The 14,871-nt window shown below is 36.2% G+C and overlaps 1 protein-coding gene across 2 annotated transcripts in view; it reads left to right on the top strand.

Moving 5' to 3' along the window:
• The window catches only part of LOC113239197 (importin-7), a 32,524-nt gene extending 18,221 nt beyond the window's left edge, over positions 1–14,303 (top strand). For both annotated transcript variants that reach the window (XM_026476082.1, XM_026476081.1), the window contains 7 exons: positions 3,679–3,855; positions 5,542–5,678; positions 7,552–7,754; positions 9,099–9,253; positions 10,899–11,010; positions 12,587–12,730; positions 14,219–14,303. In XM_026476082.1, the coding sequence (XP_026331867.1) occupies positions 3,679–3,855; positions 5,542–5,678; positions 7,552–7,754; positions 9,099–9,253; positions 10,899–11,010; positions 12,587–12,730; positions 14,219–14,274 (984 nt within the window). In that variant the 3' untranslated portion in view covers positions 14,275–14,303. The remainder of the gene's footprint in view (positions 1–3,678; positions 3,856–5,541; positions 5,679–7,551; positions 7,755–9,098; positions 9,254–10,898; positions 11,011–12,586; positions 12,731–14,218) is intronic.
• Positions 14,304–14,871: the final 568 nt, after the last annotated feature.

The following is a 14,871-nucleotide window of genomic DNA, read 5'->3' as shown; positions in this document are numbered from 1 at the left end:
CGTCTGCATGTACTTGCGGCTTTGTAAATAAAGGTGCGGCAAAATTGTACATAAAAACTCTTTTATGTACTTTTTTAACAAAATACATGAGCTTCGTGTAATCTGTGTGTAATATGTCATCCATTACAAACAGTGCATAAAGTCCAACAACCCAGTATAAATTAATCTGAAGGTAATTAAAAATAATTAATAAAAAGTATAAATTTTAGGCTAAATAATTATTTAATCATGATACAATTTTAGGAATACAGAGCTGATTTTTTTCACATGATACATAATAACATTCCTGATAACTTTTATTGTTATGTAATTTCTTGGAAAGCTGATTGTTTCAGAAAAAAAATTTCAGTTTTTTTTTGTTTGGAGAAATAAACATTTTATTTTTTTATCTCAAATTGTAGAAAAATGTAATGTGTGCTTTATTTACAGTATAAGTCCAATAATTCTCTATCAAGAAAAAAACAATCCATCAGCAGGTACTTGCGGCTTTACGAGTAAAAAGATGTCAAAATGTTAGATTTGTTATTTATTAAAAAATAAAACACAATATACTAGTTTCTACTTAACTTTCGTGTTATTGTTATAACGCTCTGTGTAATTTAGCACTAAAATTAAATTTTCTTTAGTCGAAGCTCATGTATTTTGTTAAAAAAGTACATAAAAGAGTTAGCAATTTTGCCGCACCTCTACTTACAAAGCCGCAAGTACATGCAGACGGATTATTTTTTTCTACATAGAAAATGATTGGAACTATACTGTAAGTAACCCACGCACACTACATTTTCGTATATTTTGAGGTAAAGAACAAAATGTATATTTCTCCACAAAAAAAATTATATTTTTTTTCTCTGAAACTATCAACTTTTCAAGAAATCATACAAGAATAAAAGTTGTTAGGAGTGTTATTGTCTATCACATAAAAAAATTAGCTCGATACTCCACAAGTTATTCCTATGTCCAAGAATTATCAATTTGGGCCCACTGTGCGCCACCGCAAACGGATGACAATTTAGACTTCCTTTAGGTTATACTATATTGCTCAGATTTTTATAGATACTTCCAAGTATTCTTTTATTTTGTTTAGGATTTGCGCCATCTAACTATATTCGCAAGCGTTACGTTATTAATTAGTTAACAACGAACAATGCCATCTATTGATACGCATAAATATCGAAGTTCAGAGAATAATTTTAGTTTATTACTAAATATTTGAAAAACATTACAAGAAAAATAGAATATCTACTATATTTCCTATAAAAGAGGAGTTAATCGATATCCACGGCCATTTACGTAAATATAAACTAATTCCAGGCTATCGATCAGCGCCATCTAGGAATAAGACGGCATTTTGACCTTTTTCAGAGCTACGATTTTTAATATGGAGATTAGCAGTCCTCTTGGGTTATTGGTCCATGATTCAGGCAAGAACTAAAATCTCGCCTACGATTGTGTCATACGAGATTCGCAAGCAACTTAATCGCCTCCTCGACTGTTTACACAGAGAAATATGTAGTAAGGAGATTCTTGCTTACGAGTTTTCGACTTGTCTAAACACGATCTCGTATGACATTTTTCAAGTTCATACGATTATCGTACAAATCGATTCGAACCGTTCTGAGTGCGAGAATTGCAATTCGAGTTAAGTAATTACTGCGGTATTGACTATGGACATATCAAAATGACGCAAAAATCATTCGAATTTGGAACTGCTGATAGTATTAAGTTTATTGCGCTGTATAGAAATATACATTTTTTTTTTTTTTCAAATTTTATAACATTTCTTAATCCAACATTTTTTTTCGTTCTCGTTTCATTAATGTTGTCTTAGAAAAGCAGTGATAATCAAAACACCCTCGCGCACTGCACTCGTGGTAGAAACGGCTGGCCCAGAAACTCGAGATATGATTTTTGCTTTCAAGTTCTGCTTACACGGAGACGTTCAATATTCAAAGGTGAGGCGATTATCGCTCACGTGGACAGTCGATAATCGCGAATGTTTAGACGAGGAAAGTTTTTTTATATTCTTTTGATAGTCGTATCTTCGAGACGATAAACTCTCTCCATCTAAATGGGCCTTAAGTCATCGAGTATATAACCAGAAATAGAGACGAAATAAGGGCCATACATTCCTGATAAAAAACAAAAATTATGTACTTATTGTAATACAGATAATAACTCTAACAATGCCGTGCTGTTTTATTCGGTGGTGTGGGATAAACAAAAAACATCTAATTACACAACAAACGCAATCAAATTTCATCGGTAATTAAATATGTAATTTTGCAATTTTCGTCCATTATAGCAAAGCTCAAGTTAACTGGTCGATTTGAAGTGAAACAGTTGACGACACCCATTGACGACACCAGTCAATTGTTTCGAACTCGGGCTAGCCAATCGGAGCGCAGTTGCCACAGTAATGATATGGCAGAATAGTTTTCAAACAAATTAAATTAAATGACATTTCGCCTCTATTTCTGGTTATATACTCGATGGAATAAGTTAAACTAATTCTAACCCTATTCTATTTACGAAAGCCTTAAGATTTTAACCTTAAGATATTACACATGTGTTGAGAAAAAACTCTAATAAGAACAATCATTTATATTAATGTTCTTAGTAACGAATCTCATATTTTTTTATTATAATCAGCAGCGAAATCGCAAAACGAATTGTTATTCCAACTGATTTAATAAAACAAATCGATTCATTCAATTAATGGATTAACCGCCTATGGTCGGGTCAGTGACCTGTTTGTTTACTATTCCCGTAAAATGGATTGAAACGAAGTCTTGTACTCAATGAATGATGAAGTATTATATAGTTGTAATGGAGATCTCCATAGAACACTATCAAATAGATGGATTGGGTTTTTTGTTTTGTTTGTAAATTCATGCCAATGCATTGACTTAAATGGACGACGGGTCTAATACAAAAACCACGAAAAAAATGTCCCAAGTCAACCTATTCGAAATTTAAATTGTAATGTCATCGCAGTATCGCGCTGTCAGTAGAACAAATGAACACTAAACCGGAGTTTGGCGCTCTGTATACGATTTTAGCGCGTTACAAGTGCGGACACTTTTTAGCGCGGACCCGACGTCCATATAATTGTAAGTCAATGTGCCAATGCGACCTTTTTTAGGCTTTTTGATTTTTTTTTGATTGGTAGTAAATTTATATATGCACGCTTAATATTATGGTTTTTCGATTAATATTATTTTGTGTGTTATTCCACGTGAACTGCCTCAGTGGCCGAACGGGTACCTTGTTGATCTGCGACCGAGGTTTCGGGTTCGATTCCCGGGCCGGGATAAATATTTGTATAGCCTATGTTTATTTATTTATGTATGTGTGAGTCCATGGTACCAGCGACAGGATATCCTCAGTGCCGGGCTTGGAGTGTGTGCGTTATTTATTCTCTTGTTTGTTGTCCTTATTATTTATACTCCCTCGCTATGGACTGGAGTTTGCTTTTGCGTTCCTTCGCGGCTATTGTGTGTGAGTACGGTAGGTTACTGTTAACATTTTACACGGAAGCAGCTGAACGAATTTTAATGCAATTTTGCATTTTATGCCTTTGTAGTCACATCGCGTAACATAACAAAGAAAAACTGAAGTCCTCCCGATTTAGGTGGATTTCCGATATATATAGGTATATATTTTTTGTTTATTACGCAGGTGTTGAATTCAGACAGTGAGGACGAATCGGAGATTTACGCGGCCAAACTGCTGGAGGTGATGGTGCTACAGTGTTCAGGCAAAATCGACAACTGCCTTCCTTCGTTCGTAGAGCTCGTGCTTAACAGACTCACTAAGAAAGTTAAAACTACGGAACTCAGAACCATGCTACTACAGGTAATATATTAAGAGTGTTTACTACGTAAACCGGGAAAAAAAAGTACTTTATCCACCCACGACTTGTTGCCAGTACCAGTTCAACAAAGCGAGAGATACTGCTATTCTCGCATAGAGATCTCGCGCTTCATGTCGCTGACGCGCTAGTCGCGCCTTGCCGAGCTAGCCCTACTGGAATGAAGAAACAAACCTCTAATCCCGCTTTATGAGCAAATATGGAGTATCGCTAGGTCATCCTAAATTGGTCTACGATGCAAGTTTTCTTTGTAAAATCAATTCTCTGATTCTATTTATCATAAACCGCATTTAAGCGTTAGTGCGTAACACGTAATAAATAAATAAATAAATAAACACGCATGTCAAATAAAAATCAGCATGGCATCTGGGCACTGCTCACCTTTGTACTTAGTCCTGAAAAACACGCTGTGGATGCGTTGTTGAGCAGTTTAGGCACAAACCACATAATACTAGTATAGGTATAATTGGACATAGTTATGCAAACAAGAACCAACCCACATCTCGAGTGAAATTGAGTTATGTATTTAGGTAGAACACCAGACGTGTCCTTTACCCGCTCACAAAAGATATACCAAGGCAATATCCTGTCAATATACCAAGTTAAAACCGAAAAAATAAATGTCCTTCAGCGTACCAACTGTAAATAAGTAACTTTTTAATAGCTAAAAAGAACCATGCTGCTTAATTTCTTATTGTATTTTTTCAAATATGCTAAATAGACTCATGTCACCATGTACTGAAGTACTGGAGATCTTTAGCGTTTTCATTACGAAAACTAGAAGATGGTTCTCGTTAACTAATACCTAATGTTTTCTATTTATTGCTATATGATATAATAGTTTCCCAATATCATTCTCAATGTTACAAATACCTCACGTTGTTTGTCGCAATATACAATATAACTTACCTATTTACTTCTTAACACTGTTTTTACAAAAAATCTAATTATCTCGAAAGTGACATTTTGTGGGTTGGTTGTAGTTTGCATAATTATGTCCAATTGTATTATATGCATATGCAAATTGCGTGATCAAACTTGAATTACCTAAGCAGATTTATAGTAACTACGTTTTTTGTTCTTTTTTTTAAATATACTAAGTGATAACACGAACAAGTCGTGCGCCTGATGGTAAGCGACATAAGAGTTGCAGTGCCACTCAGAGCCTTAAATCGCAAAGATCTGAGGTGCACTGCCTCTGCGCCCATCACCCTTAGACATAAGTTGAAGATTCCCACGTGCCTGTTATTTCACCTGCACCCTAAACCTTTAAAATCGGAACTCAGTAATTCCCATATTACTGTTTGGCGGCAGAAATAGTAAGGTTACAGTACTTTCCTGGACGAACTTTTTCACAAGGAGCTCTACTGCTAGCTGAAACTTACATGCTTCACAAATTGAGGACATTTGGTAATGGAGGCTCTCAAAAAAAAAAAGAGAGTGCTCTTTTTTCACCTGGTTATAAAATAGAACTAATTTAGAAAATTGTTTCTACCGAAATCGACTCGGAACCTCATCAGTGTCTATGGTACTAACCATTGGGACACAGCCTATGATCTAAACCTCCTTTCTAAAGAAGACCTAATTGTGCCACGCATATGTAGTTACAGTAAGTACAGTTGAAAAACAACTTAAAATTATTTTGCTAAAATTTTTTACTCTGTTTTCAGGTTCTGATAGCAATCCTATACTGCAACCCGCCTTTGTTGTTCACGATATTAAATAAGCTGCAAGAATCTGTTCCCAACGCATCAATAACAGAGCATTTCATCAAGCAGTGGATACATGACACCGACTGCTTTATGGGGTAACATTCATTATATAATCGAAATAGACATTTTCAATGAATTCCAGTCAATATTTAAAGCTGTCTGTTAAGTGTACCAGCAGTTCGTATATGTACAGATGGTTAATATAATATATAGCTCAAATTATAACGTTAAACTAAAAAATTATAATTAGTTATAAAAAATTATAAATTATAAATTATAATTTGAGAGACATAAAGGTGCTAAAATTATAACGTACTTTTTTTTACTTTGGATTGGAGTACGTTAAGAAAATTAAACCAAATGTCATCTAGCGACATGATTTTACAATATTTCAATGCCATACCATCAATATATCTGTGGTTTACTTACGCAGCTGACAAACAAAATCCTTCGTCCTGAGTTATCTCCCTTAATATTTCATAGATGGCAATATAAATGTGAAAAAAAGATGTGAAAATTGCGGCTCTTGTCATATTGGTTGAAACAATTATAACGTGATTGTAAGTCAATGCGTGAAATACTTTCACATATTATTTGTAGCTTTTAACGTTTGGTGCGAAACGCGAAATAGCTGATCGGTTTATTGATGTTAAATTTCACGTTTGTGTACACTAAGCGCCAATGCTATATTTAGCACTTAGCAATTATTATAATTATTATATATATTAGTTATGTTATAAAATATAATTTTGGTTACGTTTTAATACGATTTTGTGCTAATGGTGGAACGTGAGCAAAATTTCGTCTGGTGAAGCGATTTAAATTAAGATATAATTAAGTACTTGGATTTATTTAGTTACTTTAGCGTTTGTTTAATTAATAAGTCGTTGTAATATTTGTATATAAACGTACGAGTGTATGGGTTATTATTATGAGTGTAATTTACTGTAAATAACCAGTGTAAAGTTTTGTGCAAATTGTAAATAGTAAATTGTTAAAGTATGAAGGAAAGCTCGATTGATTTATCGTCTATAACCTGTAACCACCATATTATTTAATAGTTACAAAACAAATGAAGTCGGTCGTAACTAACCATAAAAAGCTGTAAACTATTCTATAGATAGACCATAGATACTATACTTAACAAGTTAGCGCACGTCAACTATTTCACGTTTCTTTCCATTCGTTACATAATCGAACGACCTTGAGCTGCTAAAAATTATAATTTTAGTACTTTAAATAGCGCGCTATAAAAATTTAGCATTTAGCGTGCTATGCGAATATAGCAGGTAATCTCATCTCTACGTATATGCCCTGCAGATACTTAACTTGTTGCTTTCCACTGTGGAACACTGATTGTATATCCACTTAATAAGAATTCGTTGTCGTTGTTCATATTAAAATTCGACCACGTGTTACATCTACTCGATCTTCCTTTGCACTGGAGGCGATATTCGAACTAAAGTGTCATTTATAGCTTCACTCTTTTATGTATAAATATCAAGTGACGGGACGAGCAAGCCGTGCGCCTGGTGGGAAGCGACACGCCTATCCATAACAGTTGCAGTGCCATTCAGAGCTTTAAATCGGAAAGATCTTATGGGCACCGCCACTGCGCCCGTCAACCTGTGATATAAGTTGACAAGTCCCATGTGCTTGTAATTTCACCAACACCCTTATCCTTTTAAACCGGAACGCAGTAACGCTCATATTACTTCTTTGCTGCAGAAATATGTAAGGTGGCAGTACTGCCACCACACAACACACAAGTTTTTATGTATCAGGGAAGTACTTCCCTGGACGAACTCTTTCACAAGGAGCTCTACAGCTACTAAAACTACTGTTCTGTTGACTGCATTGGGAGTGACAATTATTAATGAAAACACATGTGTGTTACTTCAGCGCAGCTTCTTAAGCGTGTAATAGAGCAAGGGCTCAGTAGATTCTTATTGTTTTTTTTCTATACAGAATACACGACAGAAAACTATGTGTGCTTGGCATTTGCACGTTGCTGGAAATGGGCCCGCAGCGGCCTAACCTCGACGAGGTTGTGCCGAAGTTGCTGCCGTCATGTCTGGTGGTCTTCGATGGACTGAAACGCGCGTACGAGGCCCGCGCGGAGGGGGACGACGATGATTCTTCTGACGACGACGACGATGAGGACGATGACGGTATGTTGAGCACCTGTCTCTGCTCTTGTTTTTAGCAATGCCCCTTTTCTGCACGTTTAAAACCTTTGTACTCTTTTTATTTATCAATCTCTCGTGTTTTATCCTGTGGTTGCGTGGAACAAACTTTCCAAAATAACGAGATAGCTTACATAGACACTCTACCACGCGTGATACAGCAATCACGCACTCCAGCACGAGTTATCGCGCGCGAAATGACGTTATTTTGAAAATTTTCAAACAGGTAATCGCCCACGATTGCGTGTGTACGTTTTCCTGTACGCTCCAGGTCACGCGCGATAGAGTGAGTGTGTAAAGGGGGCATCGAGTATATAACCGGAAATAGAGATGAAATGTCATTTAATTTGTTTGAAAACTATTCTGTCAAATCATTACGGTGACAACTGAGCTCCGGTGACCGGTGGGAGCTCTACGGTGAGAACTGAGATTGGCCAGCCCGAATCCGGAACAATTTACGGGTGTCGTCAATTTTTCTGTTTTTCCCACACCACCGAATTGAACAGCCCCGCATTGCTAGAGATATTTGTATTTATTATATATATATTTATATGATCTTTATTACAATAAATATTGAATATTTTTGGAATATACGGAGACGTACACACAAGTCAGTTCTTGACGCTGTACTATTTCAGCTTACTAATTTGTGATTTCAGCACAAATGAAAGTTGATATATTTTAAATGTGATATAAGGCCCATTTGCCTGATGAATTGCCGAGGATGGATGGCCCTTATTTCGTCTCTATTTGTGATTATATACTCGATGAAAGGGGGCTAATGGCGACAGATGACATCACAGTGTACGGTAACGTTAGTCGTGCGTGTTTTTGAGACTACTGTAATAAATCTGCTGTATTTTCTTCATTTTTTTACCGATAAAAAAATGTGAAACAGGGTTCTTAACTTTTTTTTTTAGGTATAAAGGCATATATGTAGCTAACAAAAAACATGACTGATCCTCATTGTGACCTTTAGTTCTATTCATGTATTAAAAGTAAGGTATTATTAAAAGTCGTCTTTAAATTAGGTATGCCCTTTATATGCTGTTATAATATATATATTTTTTGTACTAACTTTAGTAAAGAGAAAATTAAGGTTTTTTTAAAAAGTGTGATTAAAATACAATGAAAATTTCTGTATAAAACATGTGGTATGTATTTATAACATAAATAAATAAATTACTTAATATTTTAACCATTCTTTTTATCAGAAAAACGTACAAAATATTTATACACATTATCTACGAGTTCAGAATTTGCTGCTTGTGCCTTTCTTCTGAAGGCCTGTGTGCCTATTAACATTTTGCCTTGTTTGTTTCATGTCAGCTATGGCCACAGAGGTGCTGTCAAGTGATGAGGATGATATTGACGAAATGAACAACGAGTATTTGGCGAATTTAGCACGAATGACTGTCAAAAACAGCGCTGCGCAGGGCGTCAACGTAACCACCACGATCGAGGACTACGTGGACACCGACTCAGTAAGTGTGTGCTTTTGAAATGCAATTTGCTACAGTTTGTTCCAATCCATAATATACGGAAACAAAACTGTTGTAACAAGTAAATAGTAACGCTTTCATGTATATTTCGAAAATTTTGACGTCATCATTCATTCATTCATCATTACATATATCGTAAAATCATATTTGAAAAATGATGGTCAATAAGTGAGGCTATGTTTAAATTATAGATGTATGAATAGTGTATGGTTGTATAGGGCTGTACGGAAAAAAAGATTCGGTTCATTCAATTAAAGTTTTTGTAAGTAAATCGAAAATTTCAATCGCAATCGAACGAGTATCAGTGAAAGGAGTTGAAGGAGGATATAAATAAGATTTCGGAAATTTGAAATAATCTTTTACAGGTTATGTAAGGAAAACCACCTAGTATGACTCAATGAAACAAATCGATTAATTTAGTTAATTAATCGGTTAGTAGTTGGCAGTAACATTGGACATCACTAAATCGTCTTGGCCAGGTCAGGGGAGCTACTCTCGATCTCCGCCCGACATCCGTCCGAAACAATTACTGTCAAATAAGTAATATTCGACAAAATTATAAGACAAGTATCCAGTATGAAGCTTCATTCGCATCACGCGTCTTTTCATTTGATCAAATATTGCTTATTTGGCAGTAATTGTTTCGGACGGATGTTGGACGGAGATCGAGAGTAGACCCCCAGAGATTTGTTTGTTTACTTTTTGTTTTTTTTTTTTATTGACATGACTAAGGTCTTGTTCAATGAGCTCGTCATCCCGGAGCCGATCTCGATTAATGACGAAACGCTCGAAGTTGTCCAAGAATGTCTACCTCGGGCAAACCCTGCAACTAGGCTTAGACAACTTCGAGCGTGAAATAGCTAGGAGAGTGCATCTGGGTTGGGCAGCATTTGGTAAACTGCGTCATGTTTCCTTGTCACCACTCCCGCAGTGCCTGAATACCAGGGTTTTCAACTAATGCGTCCTACCGGTCATGACTTTCGGAGCCGAGACGTGGAATATGACGGTCAAACTGGCTCACAGACTACACATCGCTCAGCTCGGCGAGATATGGAAAGTCTATGCTGTGTATCTCGTTAAGGGACAAAGTCCGGAACGAAGTTATCCTGCACAAGACTAAAGTTGTGGACATCGTCCAGAAATGTAGCTAGCTGAAGTGGCAGTGGGCTGGCCACATCTGTCGCAGAACCGATGAGCGATGGAGTAGACGGTTTCTCGAGTGGAGACCACGTCTCGGCAAACGTATAGAACGTCCCCCTGCAAGATGGACCGATCTGATGAAGGTCGCGGGTAGTGGTTGGATGCGGAAAACCGGTGATCGGGCACTGTGGCGTAGACTTGGGGAGGCTTATGTCCAGCAGTGGACTGTGATAAGCTGATTGATTGATTGAGGCTGCACCTTTAACGATGAAAGGACGTGTCTTTTTGACGGAATTATTTTATTACCCAGTCCGATTCAGAACGCCATGTATCATAGCGGCATGGCCATATATCATGTATCATCGAAACAAAATTACAAGTTACACCCATTAATATTATAAGGACCTAAACGGCTTTTAGGCACGAACTCTCCATTAGTACATTTGTAAACCATATTGCCACTATAGCTATATTTATGTGCCGCCAGGATGACGAAGACGACGAGCCAGAAGACACGGCCATCGAATGTTACACCACACCCCTCGACGACCAGGATTGTCAAATAGATGAATATATCAAATTCAAGAACACACTCTCAGGTATAAATATTGATTGTCTAGTAACGCCAGTTAAGGCCCATTTAGATGAAGAGAGTTTCTCATCATCGAAAGAATATAAAAAACTTTTCTCGTTTAAACATTCGCGATTGTCGACCTTCCACGTGAGCGATAGTCGCGTCGCCTTTGAATATTGAACGTGTCCGTGTAAGCAAAAATAGTATTTAGACTTATTGTGCCAGCCAGTCGCTAACTTGAATGCAGTGTTTTGATTATCACTGCCTTTCTAAGACAAGAATTACTGAAACGAGAACGGAAATAAATTTTGGGTTAAGAAATGTTATAAAATTAAAACATAAATATATATAAATTTTTATTAGAATTTGTATTAGACCCGTCGTCCATTTATTTGTAAGTCAATGGATTATTGCGTCATTTTGATATACCCATAGTCAATAATGCAGTAATCACTGAACTCGATGGCAATTGTCGCACTCTCAACCGTTCGAACCGATTTGTACGATAATATAAGATCGTGTTGTACAAGTCGAAAACACGTAAGCAAGAATCTCCTTACTACATATTTCTCTGTGTAACAGTCGAGGAGGCGATTAAGTTGCTTGCAATTCTCGTATAACATAATCCTAGGCGAGATTTTAGTTCTTGCCTGAATGTAAACATTATGATACGATAATCTTATGGCGATTATTGCTTACGATAATCGCGTACGATTTTTCGCCACGAAGCGTGCAATAAACTCTCTCCATCTAAATAGGCGTTTGTATTCCTAATCCATCTAATTAGACCTTTGTATTCTTTCGGTTCTGATATAAAATTGGTATGCAAAATCTCTCTTTGGCACTTATACACACTACACAAACTTCTCAATAAAGCGTTTTTGCTTGTGATGCACCGCAATACGCCGCTCCGAGCTCCGTTTGAAAGTTCCTCCAGAGACGCATGTCAACTTATGTCTCATGGTGACCGGCGCAGTGGCAGTGTCCATCAGGTCTTTTAAAGTGGCGATTTAACGTTCTGAGTGCCACTGCAACTGCTATGGACAGACGTGTCGCTTAACACCAGACGCAAAACTTGTTCGTTCGGTCACGTATCGTAAAAAATAATCGAACGCAAAAAAATACCTTCGACCTAACTCGAAACGTTACTGTGGTAAACCCGGTGGTATGTGTTCGATCTTTGTAATTTTTTTTTTCGAAAACTGACTAAATAAAACAGTAGGATGCTGACAAGCAATAACGTGTTAACCAACATAATCATATATTTGCGAAAATGTCACATAAAGATAATTAACATTGTTCTAAAATTTATATAAAATGAAAACTTTACTGTTGTGCTTGTTGTTGGGGAATTATAGTAATAAATCTCAACAAATCGTCACTCCTTACGTGACGACTGTAAAAGTTAAGTACATTTTAGTCACTGTCAAACTGTCAAAAACAACGAAAAAATCTTAAGGTGCCATATTCGCAACACTATGATCATATGTGGGTTGCTTACCAGCATCCAATAGCGTTTGTTTTGTGACACCAGAGAAATATGCCTAATTTGATAGGAAAAACTATTTTGATACATTTCTTTTCTCTATGTTGATTGGTAGCATTAGCAACGACCGAACCAGGTCTGTACCACGCGCTGACGAGTGTGCTCAACGAGGAGCAACAGAAAGAATTGAATGCTGTGTTCGTGCTTGCCGACCAGCGGAAAGCGCAACAGGATAGCAAACGCATCGAACAGAGCGGCGGTACGTATAGTAGTTAATTATAATAATGTACACACACCCCCACATTTAGCGGAACAAGAAATTGAGAAATCAATACGTAACGTAGTAAAAGTCTAGTTGTACCTGAATCTCATGTCATTAAATATTAGAACATTTGAACGACTTTGACCTGGCAATGTTAATTTGTCACATCGCACCCTTAGTAATATAAGGGCACAATCCAAAAAAAGTAGATTTTTGGGAAATCGCGTATTAAGATTCTGGATTCCTACATTACACCTATTTTTTCAAATAATATGCTTATTATTTAAGTTATAAATATGAAATTTGGCAGATTTGTTCTTTGATAAATGTATTATAAAGAGCAATAAAAAAAAATAATATAAATAAATTCCATAAGTTTCAAGCAAGTTAAAAAAACACTTTCAAGTTAGACCCATATAGTACAAAAAATATAACAGAAATATGGAGCTATATAAGTTTGATCCCATTTATTATTTAAGTCCCTATCAAGTCCCAAATTTCCCAAAAATCTACTTTTTTTGGATTGTGCCCTTATATTACTAAGGGTGCGACATGTCAATTCGAAATAATACTTGTGTCAAGTGGCTGTCTCCTAAACTTTTTTCACTTGAAAATAACGATTTTGTAGCAACGATTACTGAGAATCCGCGTCAATCTCAAGCAAAAAACATTGTAATAATGTTTATCGCAAAATCAGCGACGAATTAGGTGCATCTAAGTTACAATTCACGATTTCGAAGCGGGTCTCAAATCTTGCCAATTAGTAGGAGTAAATAATTTTTTCCGTTTTGTTGGGGTTGATAATGATATGTATTATAATTAGAAATGGAAAAACTGCTTATTAATTTTAAATGCTTAAACGTTGTACTTTTTTAAGTAAGCGTCTTAAAAAAGGCTTTCTAGGTTGAAGCTTATAAACTCGTTTAGAAAAATGTTGAACTGCATAGCCTTTATCGAGTTCTTGGTTTTCGCGATTGTTACACATAGGAAATGAAACTATTTTTCCGCATTTAAATCGCGTATATATGTTTTTTCAAACAAACCGACCCACCGTCCCATGGTCATATCCCAATCCCACTTTTTAATTTCATTTACACAAATTATTCGTCAACGTGAATAAAAAATATTGATCATATTCACATTAACAAATTAATTTGTTTAGGAAACTTAGATGGCTTAGATGAAATTGTCGAGTATTGAATTGGCCAACGCTTAGACTTAAAATTATAAGTGTGCTTATATTAAAAACCAAACGTTTTTAAGTGCGTTACGTTTAAACGCTAATTATAATATAATACCTTGATAATCGTCAGAGAACACGAGTTCAAACATCATACCAATTACTAGGGGGCACTTCTGGGCCTTTCATAGCTACGTCATTTTACGCATAAATTCACAATGGGAGGAAACTCAATCCACAGACAAGCTATCAAGATGATTATGTTCTTATATTAATAGCGTTATAACCATAATTCTCGTTTTCAGGTTACTCGTTCACGGTACCAGCGCGAGTGCCGACCAAATTCAAGTTTGGTTCGTAAATTCCTGCGACGAATACGTACACACCAACGATTGTCGGTCCGTCAAATTTTAAAACGTCTCTACGCTGCTTCTAAATTCAAGCGTTAACTGAACTCCAGGCTTGTTCTGAACATCAAAATTAACGCCTTTGTTGTAAAATTCATTTCTTATACACGACATCCTAACTGGATAATGGAAAAGTGTTTATATGTAAACAGTTTTTTTAACCTTTGTTTAAATTCGTTGTTTTTATCCATAATATGCTACTTGAGTTTTAGCGTGAGCTTCCTGAATACCTGGTATACATATACATATTTATCAGGACAAAATGTGTCATTTGGGGCAAGTAAAACGCTTATATTCTAATTCTCTTCGGATGGGAACAATATGGAGTAAGTACAATTACTCCGAAGGGGTTAAGTCGTTGTTGAAATGCACTTTCAGAAAGTTTATCACAATTATTGTAAGTGATGGATTATTAAATTCTGTTTATTCCCACTAGTTCTGTGGACAGAACTACTGGTACTTTTTTCCCATTTGTTCTGTTAATAAATATTCAGTTTTCGTCATAGAAATACTGAGAATTTTCTCTCCCACTAGTTCTGTTGACAGAACTA

The sequence above is a fragment of the Hyposmocoma kahamanoa genome, unplaced genomic scaffold, assembly GCF_003589595.1.
Source record: "Hyposmocoma kahamanoa isolate Upper Pololo Valley unplaced genomic scaffold, ASM358959v1 99702, whole genome shotgun sequence".
Taxonomy (NCBI): Eukaryota; Metazoa; Arthropoda; class Insecta; order Lepidoptera; family Cosmopterigidae; genus Hyposmocoma; species Hyposmocoma kahamanoa.
This window is presented reverse-complemented; position numbering and strand designations above follow the sequence as displayed.